A 17,073-nucleotide genomic window follows, 5' to 3' on the forward strand; every position below is an offset into this window, starting at 1 on the left:
TGCAGAGGTGAAAATGAGGGCGTGCAATTGGAAGTAAAGTTTCAGAAAGGTAGGAAGAGCTTTCTTTTTAACAGGTTCATGGAATAGATCAGAGGTGATTATGTTCTTACAGGTAACATAAACTAATGCTTTAAGCACAGTACAGAAACCAGGACCAGTGAACACAGCTGGAAAGCAAGTGGGAATAGACTAAAAACAGAGGGACTGAGACTTTCTTCACACAGAGAGTAGTGAAGGTATTGAATGGGTTATCTGGTCATATTGTTGAGGCAGAATCACTTGGATCCTTTAAGACCCAACTTGACTGAAACCAATCGGCTTAGGAACTGACTTAGATGGGCCGAATGGCTTCCTCTCGTTCATACATTTTCTTGTGTTTCTATGTACTTCATCTTTGAATAATTGCAAACACCTTAGAAACAGGACTGGTACATTCCAGCTAGTACAGTGTACCTTTAAATGGCATGAAAAGAATTGAAAGATCTTCAGCAGCTGCTAATTTGCAGTTGCTCATTAAATATTTACAGCTAATTGCTGCCCTTGGTGTAAACCCAGGAGATAAATGGCATTGAATACTGAACCCTGAGATCTGCTGCTGCTCTTAGGGCAATAGGAACAAACTCGACTTCCACTTCCCTCACCAGCCAAGCCTAGCCTCAATAATTGGGCTGTTTATCAATGGGGATCCATGCAGTGCAGATGCAGAATTGATCAATTGAATTGCAGGCACAAGGTTGGAATTGATCTGGTACCCTGCCCACACTGCTTATATAATGTGAGCTCATCATATTTTGATTGTGGACAAAGTGAATGGCAATTATATCCAAAACAACATCATTAGATTTGAAGTTATTTAACACTGTTGAAATGTGTCTCATAAAAAATAAAACGTGAGTTGGCGTGGGAATATTTACTGTTTGTGGCACCAAACAATCCTTTAGATTAAAGACTGTCTTTGTGAATCAATTGTCCAGGTACTGAGGTGCTATTAATCAGTCACAGCTTAGTTGTTTACACACGTCACAGTAATAGGTCTTTTGTTGACATTTTACCATCCACTATATCTAAATAATGCAACAAATTTTAGATCCACAGAAACGTGGAACTGGAACTATGATGTTATAGCCATGTCGCAGACTTCTATTTCTTAAGAAATAAAACAACAAACTAAACAGAACGAACACAAAAGGCTTGCAGGAGGATCGATCAATTGACCCCGTCTTCCATATTCCACAAGGCAGGACAGAGCCAGTGCAGCACTCTTCTGTAGAAGTTCTGTTCTTATGCCAAATAGCGTCACTGGAAGTGAAAAGTGTCGCAGTTGTAGTCAGTGTGCATGCAAATTCATTTGCGCATGCCTAGTTTATTTTTCCCACCCTCCCTGCCAAAAAGTGTCACATTTCAATGGTTCTGCTCCAAACGTATACACTACATCTTTAATTATTGCATAAAAATATATCTTAACTTTAGGTTTATTATACAAAACTTTTTTTTTTTTTTTTTTTTAATAAAAACATATTTCTAAAAAGTGTCAGTGAGAATTATTTTTCATCCTCAGCACATGATTCCACACATTGAAACAGCATTCTGCTTCGCTACAGTAGTAAATGCATGTAGCAGTACAATCTTCTCTGATTTTCAAAAACAAAGAATGTAAAACAATTAAAATATCAAGTCAATAGTGTTATACATTTTATTGCACATTATTACAATTGTGCAACACTATTGGGCACACTGGGACTGAATAGCGTAATTCCACTCAAAACGTGCAACAATGTGACTGTGTTAGGCCCACCTACTGATTAATATAAATAGGAGAGTTGAAAGCTTACATGATACCACATGTTTTAGAAGGAGGAAAGCTGTTCAGTGCTGGCACTAATGATTGTCCAGACAAACTCAAAGCAGCTCAGAGCCTGGTAAAGTTAGATTTAGGGAAAATGGTAATGGTACCTTAATGAGTAAATAGCGGGGATTCAGAAAAATATAGGGTTACACATCCCCACGTGTTGCACAACTGTTTAAATAACGTACCTGTCACTTTTCATTTCTTTGTAACACTTTTTACACTTACTAACACTAAAGTGTTTCAAAACTAATTTCAAAATGTCCGCTTAGTGCACTGGGGTTTCAGATCTGTCCACTAAATCACTGCAGGAAAAAAAAAGGAAGTGCTCTGGCTTTTCTGATCCGTACCACATCATGGATCGTTATTGCTGTGTTACCTGTTTGACGATGTGGGCAATAATCCTTACTCTATCAGTGCACTAGAGCGGACATTTTGAAAAGAGCTTTGAAACAGACTTTCAAGTTTAAGTGTAAAAAGTTGTCAGGATGTTAACAATAAAAATAATAATTCCAGGTACCTTATTTAAACAGTTGTAGCAACATGTAACGCATGTAAAACTACATATTTTTGGAATAATTACTCTTTAATATTGGCACAACAGAAACCTCAAACCACTGAGAATGATTCTAAACACCATAAAATAGTGAAGTGAATATGAAAAGGCAATTACAATGAAATATGAAGCGACTAACTCTCTAAAATGAACTGATAAATACTTAAAATAGCATATTGTCTTTTAAAGAACAGAGTTGAAATGTGAGACTGTAACGTGAACCTCTCACAATAACTGACTTCTGATGACGAGTGATAGTGTCCTGTAGGGAGACAAAATTAAATTGCACTTGCCTTTCTTAGATGTTCCTTCCACACAAGCCTGCATTGAATGTCTTTTTTGAAGAACAAAGGCAAATTACCTGCTAGATAGGTGACAGCTAGGTGTCCCAGGCCCAAGGTGAGGGCACTTAAAAGACAAAGTCAGTTATCTACAGGTAACGGCCGCTGCATTGGATATTAATGCTATTATAAACTGAACAAATGTCTTGATGTGTGAAAACATTTTTTCAGTGTGTTTTTTGTTATTAAGTTTGAAGATTCTAAAGTCCCACTAGCTTTTTGCAGGCACCTGTGGGACAATGTCCTCTCTGCTCGGAAGCTGATTGTCTGTCTGAGGCAATCCTTGAGGTTTATAATTAAATGTATATATTGTTAACAAGTAGATTACCAACACAATCTGTAAACAATTAGATTAAATGCATTAAGTAATATATACTGTATTACCCTACTTATGATATAATAACAAAGCTATAATAAAATAAAACCTGGTCTTATTTATTAAATATTACGACAAAATCATCTTTCAAAAGGCTGTTAAACAAAATGCAACCCCATTTCAATAATATGATCGAATTGAAAATCCCGAATAGGGAGCTGGTGTTTACTGAACAGTTTCAGGTGGCATTTTTTATTATGGTAGTTTATAAATAGGTTACTAAATACAGGACATGATCATGTTTAATTTTACAACAGTATAACTCACTAGAGCCTGTACATTTCAATCCCCCCCCCGCCACACACACTTCCCATTCTCTACTCTGAATAGATAGGTGAAACATTTAAATGTATTTTCAAAAGACAACACTTATAAAAAGTTTATAAAATAGCTAATAAAAACAAATACAATTTATTAATATATTCGTTAGCTAGTTCTCATCGTTTAATAAACCAAAAAAAGAAAAGCTCCACTAAAATATAGCAGAATCAAATGGCTAGATATAGGTTTATCTATCAGTTTCCCTTGAGATATCTGGATTATAGAAAAAAATTAAAAAGCAGACATTTTTGACAGATTAGTTTATTTACATTCGCTAATGTTTGTCTGAAGTTGTGCAGGACACAGCATTCACCTCCTGTTGAAATCACTTGCTACTCCATAAAACAAACAGTACCACCTGCAGCAGTAAGAGGTTACAAGTGACATCTACAAGCTCTTTACAGTTGTTGAAACAAAATAAAAATTAAAAAAAAAAGGTTATTAGCATTTTTATTTCCACATGGTGTGATAACAACAAACAGGAAACTGCCATTTTAAACACAGCTCTAAACACAGGAAGCATGACAGAAATTACATTTAAAAACAGTATACAGGAAGCAATGTCTTTCACTGCCCCTTTCCCTTTCCTCCAATGGAGACACACAAGTAAATAAAGGCGGGAATTGTTGAGAAAAAGGCCTTGTATCACTCCACCCCAATGTAAACAACTTGTAGACTCGTCACATCGAATCAGAGCTGTCCCGGCTGCCCATGATAGCCCTACACCCTGTTGACAATGTTATGTCAGGTGTTTCTATTGTTTTCATTGAGCATCCTGTGGAAGAGTACACTCACATAACAGGGTCACCACGACTGCTTTCAGCAAGGGAATGAACAGAAGCAAGTTAGTCCAAATATGCCTTCAGAAGATATTGTGTGAAACTCAGTTGGACCGGCAGATCCACCAGTACTTGCCCCATTCTACACAGTACAATAGCCGTATTAGTCCGGAGGAAAGCCCCAGCAGTGAGCTGCGCTGGTATATGCTGGTCAGCTGACGATTTACTGCTTTTCAGCTGGTCATGATGGTTCAGGAGACTTGGTGCTGGGTGAGGAGCTGGTTAAACTGGTCCAAGAATAAACAAGTCCATTAAAAACCTCTTTAATGTAAAGTTCATTTTGAATGCTGTAAACCTTGTGTTATTTACCTACTGGCTGCCCAGTAAAATGCCAGCGGATGTTTTTTCCAATTCGCAACTTAGCTGTTCATTTCAGCAGGGTATCACTCTAAAAACAATGCCTCCAGAAGAACAGTCCAAGCAGTAAAGATGATACCATATTTATATCGAGCGATTTTCATACTAGGATCACATGTAGTGAGACATAACGAAATTACCATATTAGTGTTTATTTACTACATGGCGAAAAAGCTATTTGACCTGAGAGAGGGAACACCAACGGCAACTTCTGCATCAAAAGAATGGGGAAGAAAACGACAAGTACAGATACTGAACCCGTTTGATGTCAGGTTGCTTCTTCTCCCCTTCACTCCACCCACCTCATGCGTTGCATGCACCGATGTTGACAACAGCTCCCTACATTTCTTGTTTCCAACGAGCAGCCTCACAGTGAAACAACGCTGGAGGATCCTCCCTTCAGCTTTAAAGAGAGAAAACCACAGTATGATTAGAACACACCGACGAGCAACCCAAGCAGTTTTGAGAAACCATGCAGTGAGCGGCTTCCAGTCTTCATCAGGCAAACATGGGAGATGTTATATTAGCTGCAATTAGCGCTTCATTGCAGAGTTAACAATCCTTTAGGGTTCCGCAGCTGATCATGGCAAAGCAGTATGATGTTTTATTCAGACTGCTCCTGCTTGGTGACTCTGGGGTTGGGAAAACGTGTTTGCTGTGCAGATTCACAGACAATGAATTCCACTCTTCGCATATTTCTACAATAGGTAAGGCTGCACTTTTTTCTCCATCCACGCACCTTTTCCCGAATTCATAAGGTTGCGCTGATAAGGGCGTAATATTACTACACTACATACATTGATATAATTATGGCCTACGGCTATCGTACTGCTCTAGCAAATAAAAATGTGTTTTAAAATTTAACTTATCTCTCTCTCTCTCTCTCTCTCTCTCTCTCTCTCTCAGGAGAAGAGTTATTATATAATATAATATATATATATATATATATATTATATATATATATATATCTATATATATATATATATATTATATATATTGTATAGACATGTAATCTGTAGTCATACAACAAAAATAAACATCGAGTTTTTAGTTATTTGTAGCTCAACAAACACCGCATCAAAAGGACAACAGACAACCGATATAGTTTTTTGTGAAAATCCAATAATACACAAGATAAACATTGGAATTTTCCTTTTGGACGCGGATAGAAATAACAATAAAAAAAGTCAGTTAGAGTCTATTTTTCAGTCATCTATACACAAATTGTTTCATATATTGTTTATTATATATAATAATATATATATATATATATATATATATATATATATATATATATATATATAGAATATATATTGGATAAATATAAACGTTATTCAGATTATGGTATCTGGAATTTAGGAATACTTAGATATTTCATAATGTGAGTTCTATACGTGCAGCTATGGTATACTATAGTTTTATCAGTGTCATCGGCATTTGCTACTGTAAACTGGGAGACACTAGTGCGTTCATACTTGATAACATTATGTGTTCTTGTGATGTGATAGTTTGGTTGGATGCTATATAAAAACAGACTCGCGAATTGCTGCATATTTTAGTTTTTGTTAAGTTCTATATACCATCAAATAACCCTTTGCGCGTTCATACAGTAGCCTGTTCAAACAGTTTAACTTATCTGGCAAATGCATAATAGTTCAAGCCAGAGTATCATACATATTTCATTTTTACACAGAAATATAATTAACTTGAGTCTGTTTTAAGGAGAGTTCTAACATCTGTTAGTCCAGATATTTGTAAACTAACAATTATTGGGCATTTAATTAGGACCTGTCTACCTGGTTAAATTTGGCATTGCCCTGGTGTGGGGTATGTTGGTGTACCTTTGATTTCTCTGGAAGACGTAATGAATGCTGCAGTTTACTAAAGTAACTTTATCCCTCTCAACAATGCTGTAACCTGATGTCAATAGCTTCTTTCAAGAGACATCCACCCAGCCTACCAGAACTGTACAAAAATAGCTTGGTAAACTTCCATGGCACCCACCAACCCTGAATCTCAGTCCAATCGATCAAGTTCTCATTGCGTCTTCAAGATCATCTTCCTGCCTCTTTGTGGACTGCATGAAATACTGAATGGATTAACACCCCCGAGATTAACACCCCCAATTTACCTCCAGCAAATTGGGTCTGATGTCCATCACCAATGGGTCTGTAGGGATCTGTGTATATTTAGCTGTGGAGTGTGAGGGGTGCAAACAGGCAGGGTTCTGTGTGTGTGGGTGTGGGGAAAAAAGTTACTTCTGTTTATATTAGCATAAGTAACTATCACTGTCCCTTCATTTTGTATAGAACAAAAAAACATTTCAAATCCTTCCTGTGCTGTAGGTCACGGGATCTGATTGCAGCTAGACAATTGCAATGAAACTACTTCTTAATCATTCAGCAAACGCATTTTTATAGCTATTATAATACAGATCTATTTATCTATCTATCTATCTATATCATCTATCTATCTATCTATCTCTCTCTCTCTCTCTCTCTCTCTCTCTCTCTCTCTCTCTCTCTCTCTCTCTCTATATATATATATATATATATATATATATATATATATATATATATATATATATATATATATATATATCCACTTTATATGTCTGTCCACAATCCAGATTTAGAAGTACAAAGAATCAATGTGAATCAGTCATAGCATCTCCTCCTACTTATATTACATTCTGTCTGGGTTAGGTCATTTCTAGCATCATGTTTTCACCCCCTCCCCCTCCAATAATAATATTATCAGAACAATTTCTCGTGCTGCAGTACTTTCTGTAGTGAAACACAGAGCGAGAGATACTGAGCTGCATTTGTCTGGGGTCAATGTTTTTAAAAGCGTTTCTCACAGTTTGTCACGTGTTCCAGTTCAGCTGGATGAGGTTCAGAGGAGTGTTAACCAAGGCTTTCAAATCCATGTTCTTTCTTATGCAGCCATTATTTTAAGTTAGTTTAATAAGCTATGCATTAATAAAATATTCAAATACCATAAAGGTATTCATAGAAGTCATTAGATGTCTGTTACAATTAACTGTTGAACATGCTGTTTTATGCACACTACTACAAAAAAAACTGTTTCAAGATCTGACTTTATACATCATGAAACACCCTGCCATCTTCTTTGCTGGACTGTGTTGTTATGCCAATTTTTCTTTGCTTCGGTCTTGGGAAACTTACAGTGCCTATAGAAAGTCTACACCCCCTTTCAAAATTTTTACCTTTTGTAGCCTTATAGCCTGGAATTAAAATGCATTAAAATATATATTTTTTAAATGTATCTACACATCCTACCCCACAACTTCCAAGTGAAAAAATTTTTCTAGAAATTTGTAGAAAATTAATTCAAAGTAAAAACTGAAATAGCTTGGTTGGGTACGTGTCCACCCCCCTTGTAATAGCAATCCTAAATTAGCTCAGATGTAACCAATCGCCTTCAAAATCGCTCACCAGGTTAAGTGGCCTCCGTCTGTGTTAAATTGTAGTGATTCACATGATTTCAGGATAAATTCAGCAGTTACTGTAGGTTCCCTCTGCTGGGTAGTGCATTTCGAAGCAAAGACTCAAGCATGAACACCAAGACCATTTCAGAAGAACTCTGGTACAAAGTTGTTGAAAGGCACAGATCAGGGGATGGGTATAAAAAAATATCAAAGGCCTTGAATATCCCTTGGAACACTGTCAAGACGATTATTAAAAAGTGGAAGGTGTATGACACCACCAAGACCCTGCCTAGATCAGGCCGTCCCTCCAAACTGGATGACCGAGCAAGATGGAGACTGATCAGAGAGGCTACCAAGAGCCCAATGGCAACTTTGCAAGAGCTACAGGCTTTTATGGCCAAGACTGATCAAAGTGTGCATGTGACAACAATATCAAGCACTTCACAAATCTGGACGGTATGGTAGGGTGGAAAGAAGGAAGCCATTACTCAAGAAGGCCCACCTTTAATCCTGTTTTGAAATATGCAAAAAAACACACAGGAGATTCTGTAGCCATGTGGCAAAAAGTTTTGTGGTCTGACAAAACTAAAATGGAACTTTTTGGCCTAAATGCAGAGTGGTATGTTTAGGTGCAAACCCAACACAGCACATCACCCAAAGAACACCATCCCCAGTTTGAAGCATGGTGGTGGCAGCATCATGTTATGGGATGTTTTTCATCGACACGGACTGGGGTATTTGTCAGGATAGAAGAGAAAATGAATGTAGCAAAGTACAGAGAAGTCCTTGAGGAAAACATGCTGCCTTCTGCACGAAATCTGAAACTTGGATGGAAGTTCACCTTTCAGCATGACAATGACCCAAGCACACAGCCAAAGCTACACTGCAGTGGCTAAGGAACAAAAAGGTAAATGTCCTCGAGTGGCCCAGTCAGAGGCCCGACCTAAATCCATTCGAAAACTTATGGCATGACCTTGAAGATTGCTGTCCATCAACGCTCCCAAGGAACTTGACAGAGCTTATACAGTTTTGTAAAGAAGAATGGTTAAATATTGCCAAATCTAGGTGTACAAAGTTGGTAGAGACCTATCCCAACAGACTTATAGCTGTAATTGCTGCCAAAGGTGCTTCCAGTAAGTATTAACTCAGGTGGATGAAGACTTGTCCAATTATGATCTTTCAGTTTTGTGTTTTTAATATATATATTTTTTTCTCAATAAAAACTTTTTTTTCCCTTAACAGTGTGGAGTATGGTGTATAGATGGACTATTATATACTATTTTTTTTTTATGACTTTGGAGTTGATATGGCATCAACGAATCTGGTAACTCTGCAAATCTGGTAACCCTAATTACATGGACAGTGTGAGAAACTAAAGCTCTGATATAACTTTGGTTAGACACCAAAATCCAACTGTACAAAAATAGTAAAACATATTGTCTTTTCTCAAATTAATGGCTACAGTTGGAGAACAGTGCAGTTTTTTGCCTACCTGACTAGTGCACTATTGTTCTACTGCACATCATTCAACACATGTGCCAATTAAATTAGTGAAGCGTGCCACCATTCCTTTGCTTCCTTCTATAGCAATATGTAAGAATCTAAAACATGCTATATTAAACTCTGTGGGGGTCGACCAGTTCCTGGTGGTGTTGGAACTGAAGACTCGAGTCTGGGTCGCTTGCTACAGCCCTGAGACGATGGACAAGGCCGTTGAGCTGGCGGAGGCCTTCGAGGACGTACTGTTTCGGGTGGAACCCTTCCAGCCCCAGCAGTCCCAGCGGTCTGTGGCCATCTCGTGCATTCATGGAGAAACCAAGATATATCCTACCACTAAAGTTAGAATGACTGTGGAAAGTCGGAGGTGTCGCATAGTCGTGGTCGTCTCCAAAAAGGTGCCGTACCCAATAATTTTGGGTCAAGATTGGCCTTACTATATGGAAGTTAGGGTCAATGCAGCATGGCCACCCCCTGTAGAAGGGGTAGTCTCAACAGGGGATCCAATTGGCTGGATCTTTCCATTGCAGGCTGACATATTTAATTCCAGGTTCTGGCCCCGTAAAACTTGAGGGGGCATTAATGAGACAAGGCTGGGGATTGGTGGGAGAATCTGCTTTGCCTATCAGACAAATACAGAAGGGGCTGGGTGTTCAGTGTGACCAGCTGGAGTGGGTTACTGACTCCTAGAGTGGAAGCTACTGAGGCCCCACTCGGCATACCGCAATTCTGGGACCAGGGTGTGGACCTAGAGTGGGAGCAAAGTAACGACCCCACTCTGGTGCAGATCCGGGGGCAGGTTTGGTCTGTTGAGGGACCGCTCACATTTTCTCACTTCGTGACAGGGCATTTGCTGTATGGGGTATCCCAAGACTCGACCACAGGCAGCCTGTAACCCAATTATTAGTTTAGAGGTCTTTCCGCCAGGACGTCATATGGTTGGCACATGATATTCCCTTTTCTGGCCACCTGGGGTGGAAAAAGACCCTGGAACAAATATTGGATTGGTTTTATTGGATGGAACTCCATGTGGATGTGAGTACATATGTTGTGGAGTGTCCCGATTGCCAGAGTGTAGCAACGGGGCGGGTTTGCCTGGCCTCGCTGGTCCCACTGCCCCTAGTTTGTACTCCCTTCGATCGCATAGCAATGGACGTAGTGGGCTGAGTACATCCCGCCGACTCTGGATATACACACATTCTAGTAATGGTGGAATATGCTACTCAATATCCAGAGGCAGTGCCACTGTGCTCCACTACTGCTGTCGCCATTGCTAAAGAACTAGTTAAGATTATTGCTAGAGTAGGGGTGCCCAAAGAGATTCTGACAGTTCAGGGAACCAACTTCATGTCTGATACCCTCAAAGAAGTGCACAGAATTTTGAAATTCCTTCCCATCAGGACTTCTGTGTACCATCCGCAGACAGATGGAAAGGGTCAATCAGACCCTGAAGCAGATGCTGAGGCGAATTGTGAACTAGGAACAAAAACATTTGGCAAAACTCCTCCCCTCCCTGATATTCGCAGTGAGAGAGGTACTACAGAGTTCAACGCAGTTCTCCCATGTTAGAGCTGCTGTACAGGAGACAACCCAGAGGCATTCTCGATCTTGTGCGAGAAGGGTGGGAGGACCAAACTTCTACTTTTAAAAACTTAGTCAAATACGTACTACTACTACAGGATTGCTTAGAATTAGTTGGTCGTTTGGCTCAAGAGAACCTGCACAATGCTCAGCATCATCAGCAGCGGTACAATCAAAAAGCACAAATTCAGAGTTTTCGACCTGGAGATAAGGTACTGCTACTCCTTCCCACATCCGAATATAAGTTGTTTGCCAAGTGGCAGGGGCCTAATGAGGTGGTTTGGGCTATAGGGCGGGTCAATTATGAAATCAGACAGCTCAACCACTGAAAACCACTCCAAATTTATCATGTAAATTTGTAAAAACACTTGAGAGACAGAGAAGCCCTGTTTATTGCAAATGTTTATTGCCAAACAACTAAGATTTCGATGGGGAAACGGTTACTTCCCCCATCAGAAACAGGAGCTGGGCCAATTAATTGAGGAGTTCAATTACGTTTTTTTCTGAGTTGCTCGATAGAACTGACATTATTCAACATGCCATTATTACTTCACCAGGTGTTCAGGTGCGTCAGAGGCCTTACCAGGTCCCAGAAAGTCGGCGGGGTGTAATGCGCTAGTAAGTAGACAGTATACTCGAGCTGGGAGCAGTGCAGGCTTCCCAGAGCGATTGGTGGAATCCCATGGTAATGGTTTCTAAAAAGGACAGCTCCACTCGTTTCTGCATGGACTTTAGAAAGGTGAACACTATCTCCAAGTTCGATGCGTACCCCATGCCTCAAGTGGATGAGCTCCTCAACAGACTGGGTAAGGCGAGGTACTTATCGACCCTGGACCTGACGAAGGGATATTGGCAGATCCCGCTAACACCCAGCTCCAATGAGAAAACCGCAGTTGCTACCCCGGATAGCTTATTCCATTTCAAGACCATGCTCTACCTTCCAGAGACTGATGGAAAGGATGTTATGTTCCCCCCATCAGTATGCAGTGGTGTATATTGATGACGTGGTTATTTTTAGCTCTACCTGTAAGGAGCATTTTGATAGATTGGCGGCTGTCCTGCAGTCTTTGAGGGAGGCGGGGCTAACAGTCAACCTGGGTAAATGCGCGTTTGGTAAACAAGAGACCCAATATCTTGGCTATAGCATGAACCAGGTAACCAGGTTACCAGGTAACTACAGACCAGTAAGCCTGACTTCTATTATATGCAAACTTATGGAAACTATAATAAGAGCCAAAATGGAAAATTACCTATATGGTAACAGGGTACTGGGAGACAGTCAACATGGTTTTAGGAAAGGGAGATCGTGCCTAACTAACTTGCTTGATTTTTTTGAGGATGCAACATCGATAATGGATAATTGCAAAGCATATGACATGGTTTATTTAGATTTCCAGAAAGCTTTTGACAAAGTCCCGCACAAAAGATTAATTCTCAAACTGAACGCAGTTGGGATTCAAGGAAACACATGTACATGGATTAGGGAGTGGTTAACATGTAGAAAACAGAAAGTACTGATTAGAGGAAAAACCTCAGAATGGAGTGTGGTAACCAGCGGTGTACCACAGGGATCAGTATTAGGTCCTCTGCTATTCCTAATCTACATTAATGATTTAGATTCTGGTATAGTAAGCAAACTTGTTAAATTTGCAGACGACACAAAAGTAGGAGGAGTGGCAAACACTGTTGCAGCAGCAAAGGTCATTCAAAATGATCTAGACAAGATTCAGAACTGGGCAGATACATGGCAAATGACATTTAATAGAGAAAAGTGTAAGGTACTGCACGCAGGAAATAAAAATGTACATTATAAATATCATATGGGAGATATTGAAATTGGAGAAGGAATCTATGAAAAAGACCTAGGAGTTTTTGTTGACTCAGAAATGTCTTCATCTAGGCAATGTGGGGAAGCTATAAAAAAGGCTAACAAGATACTCGGATACATTGTGAAAAGTGTTGAATTTAAATCAAGGGAAGTAATGTTAAAACTGTACAATGCACTTGTAAGACCTCATCTTGAATATTGTGTGCAGTTCTGGTCACCTCGCTATAAAAAAGATATTGCTGCTCTAGAAAGAGTGCAAAGAAGAGCGACCAGAATTATTCCGGGCTTAAAAGGCATGTCATATGCAGACAGGCTAAAAGAATTGAATCTGTTCAGTCTTGAACAAAGAAGACTACGTGGCGACCTAATTCAAGCATTCAAAATTCTAAAAGGTATTGACAGTGTCGACCCAAGGGACTTTTTCAACATGAAAAAAGAAACAAGGACCAGGGGTCACAAATGGAGTTTAGAAAAAGGGGCATTCAGAACAGAAAATAGGAGACACTTTTTTACACAGAGAATTGTGAGGGTCTGGAATCAACTCCCCAGTAATGTTGTTGAAGCTGACACCCTGGGATCCTTCAAGAAGCTGCTTGATGAGATTTTGGGATCAATAAGCTACTAACAACCAAACGAGCAAGATGGGCCGAATGGCCTCCTCTCGTTTGTAAACTTTCTTATGTTCTTATGTTCTTATGGGAGCACAAGTACTCCGTTATTGAGAAGGAGTGCCTGGCCATTAAATTGGCCACAAACTCTCTTAGATATTATCTCCTGGTACATTCCTTTACTCTTGTCACAGATCATGCTCCTTCTTAAGTGGCTAAACATGATGAGGGACACTAACGCTGGATTACTCGCTGGAATCTGGTGCTGCAACCATTTAACTTCACTGTTAAACATCGTTCGGGTAAGGAGCATCAAAATGGGAGGGGGCTCAATTGGGGGAGTTAGAGTTGGCCGAGTGTCCCTACGGCTCCACTTTGGGGGGTGTGTGTGTGTGTGTGTGTGTGTGTGTGTGTGTGTGATAGGATTAAAACAAGTCCATGTTGTAATTCACTCTCCCGACCACCAACAGCATTGTATAGGTCTGACTGTGATTGGGTCAGGAGGCTGAACTCTGACCAGACCAGAAGTCTCAAATCGGATGGACATCTTGGCTCAAGACGGAACCATGCGGCCTCCAAGTCCAATCATTGCAATCAGCTGTGCTATGCTCGTCCATTGGCTGATTGCAGGGGCATGATTCGGCACTATTTAGGCAGCATGGTTTTGCCATTCGGTCTCCCTGTCCTGAACTAAAAACACGGAAGAAACACGCTGTGGTTTGCTGTTTTGCTTTTACAAACCTGCTGTAATTCACAGAATCCTGAAGATTTGGAAAACACTGGTGGATTACAGTGGTGGAAAAAACCTAGGGCTATTCTTTATTGATTGGAAGGGAGCCAAGAGGAGGTGAGAGGAAACCCACTGCAGCAGCATGGAGAAACCCTGTGCTTCCTTTGTTGTTTTTGTAACCGCAATGTTTTTCTTTGAAACCTGAGTTTACAATTGCTGGTATTCCAGGTAGTTTTCTTATTTGTTTTCTGCAGTCCTGCTCAGATACCATTGTTGGTACAGGGCTCCAGGGCTAAACGTCACTTTTGGCTCCTGTGTGCTGTCATTTCTGGTCCTTCCCTAAGCACCGCCCACTACCCTCCCACAGGTTCTTATTAGTGAAGCAAAGTATAGTGCATACAGTGCTGTGCTGTAGTCAAGATCCATATTTAAGAGATTGTGCTGTTTTGTGTTCCACCTTATAACAAGAATACTAGTGTTAATGTAATGGCATTATGGGGAAAATGGGAGGCATGACTGTACCACTTATAAGCTGTTCCCGCAATATAAAGTGCCGCCTTATAAATGGGGAGCACTGTATTAGCATTGACATGGCCTAACCATGAATTAACCTAATCAATTATCGATTGTGAAATAACTTGGGTGCACTGTACTGAAATCTGTTGCGTTATCATAAACCTCGCAAACGGTCTCAGCTAATCAGAATCTAAGTAGAGTGGTCATTATCCCACGTGTAGGTGGCGTCTAACAAAAGCAACATACGTTTCAACCAGCCCAAGCAAATCATTCCAAAATATAACCGAGAAATACATTTTAAAAATGTCTTTATACAGAGAACTATTTTTTCGGTTGATAACAACATTAATATCCTTCACAGCAGTCATTACCAGGACATTATTGTCTTTCATTAAGTGCCTTAGTCATCAGCTTGGGACACCTAACTGTCACCAGTGTCAATTATCTGTCAGGTAATGATGGCAGGCATTGATGCCTCAATACACATTAGCGGTCAGAATTTTGGTGTCAGCAGCCTTGAAACCGAATGACTGGGGCAGCTACATTTATTTCTCCTTTTATCCCACTCAGACCCCTTACTCACTAACTTGGTATCATTGAATAAAAATATGCATTTATAATGCTCAAGCCTAATGCAGTGATACCCAGAAATCTTATTTGTTTTTAGGGGTGTAGAAAGACTGCAAGTGGGGCTTTTTTATCCTACTCAAAACCCCTTCCTCACTAAATTTGTTAATATTGTTTGTGTTTGTAAAATATAATTTTCTTCTTAAAATAAGACAAAAAGCAATACGGTAATACCAATAAGGTAAAAGCATGTATTTCGTGATTTCAAAGAGATCTGTATAGTTTCTGTATGTAGGGCAATATGGTACTTTTGATGGCAGTTCTATTGCTCAGCATCAACACAGCGGGTTTATTATTAAACTGTATTGTTTTAACAAAAGCTTTTCTTCTTGGAATTGCACATCTCTCGGCTCTCCTGGGTTTTCAATATGCATCCATCCAGCTTTTTATAGATACCTCAGATGTAATCCAGCCATGCTTGTCTGTAATGAAGCCGATTCAAGAGAAATGTAATGATTCACACCACAGCTGGTGAGATAGTGTGCAGAGCAGCCCTGTACAGAAGGAAACAAATAGGAAATAAAAACAGGGGGGGGGGGGGGGGGGGGGCACACAGGGAAGGAGAGAAAGAAAAGGTTAAATGAAGCAGTAAAGAAAACACACATTTAACATGTTTTTAAAAGCGCAGTGTCATGTTGTAAGGAAGTGCCAGTATTTTTATAGCGTTTTTTTTATGTAGTACAGCGTCAAAGGGTGCTAACAATTATGATTGTTAGTTTCTGTTTAATTTCCTAAATATTTACAAGTTTAAAATGTAACATGTTGTGAATGTGTATCCAATCAGCCTTGATGAGAAACCCTCTTAGAGTGCTGCTACCGTTTCATGATGCACTGCAATGAGAGTGTCTAATCACGGTCCTGGAGGGTCACTCCACTCCAGGTTTAACAGATAACATTACATAATGAACTACTTTAGCGTCTTGATGGAGAATTAATTGGGTTTAATGAAACGATTCAGAGCAGGGTTAGCACAAAGACTAGGAGTGGAAAGTCCAACTTTTGCCACCCCTGCACTACATCATTATTATGGATGACACTACATGTGCACAATGTGTAAGTGGAAAAGAATAAAAACCCACTGTACACAAACTACTGTGTATCTGTAAACCCTACAGCTGACCTCTGTATTTAACATGCATATCTTTGACAATGGGTAAACGTTTAGGAAGAATTCTAAACGTTTAACCCTGTGCAGTCACATGTCGGACCAGGTCCGACATTACAATTTTTCCTTTCCAGTCCAATGTTGGACCCTTTCCAAAGATGTCAAGCACATGTCTCTAGTAGTTTTTTCTCTGGAAAAAGCAGAGAAAACCTTTCAATGGCTGAGTGAGACCGACAGGAGCTGAGAGAAGCCGGAAAAAAAAGGGTTGGATCTGAGCAATACACATAGCCACATAGCCCCTGCACCACAGAGATAACACAGGCATAAACAAAGAAGATAGCTGCTTCTGCATCCAGCGCTCAAAGAATATCAGACATTTGCAGAGCTTTTTGAGATATTGTAGTAATAAAATAATGACTTGGACCACATTATTGAAGTGTTTGGTGATAAAACGAGTGATCAGGAGAGGATTTATCAGTATGCACGACTATGAA

The 17,073-nt window shown here is 39.8% G+C and overlaps 1 protein-coding gene across 1 annotated transcript in view; it reads left to right on the top strand.

The window, feature by feature from the left end:
• Positions 1–4,367: 4,367 nt before the first annotated feature.
• Positions 4,368–17,073, top strand: part of LOC121330232 (ras-related protein Rab-15) — a 37,165-nt gene continuing 24,459 nt past the window's right edge. The window contains exon 1 of the mRNA XM_041276581.1: positions 4,368–5,343. Within this exon, the coding sequence (XP_041132515.1) occupies positions 5,220–5,343 (124 nt within the window). The 5' untranslated portion in view covers positions 4,368–5,219. The remainder of the gene's footprint in view (positions 5,344–17,073) is intronic.

The sequence above is a fragment of the Polyodon spathula genome, chromosome 17 (genome assembly GCF_017654505.1).
Source record: "Polyodon spathula isolate WHYD16114869_AA chromosome 17, ASM1765450v1, whole genome shotgun sequence".
NCBI lineage: Eukaryota > Metazoa > Chordata > Actinopteri > Acipenseriformes > Polyodontidae > Polyodon > Polyodon spathula.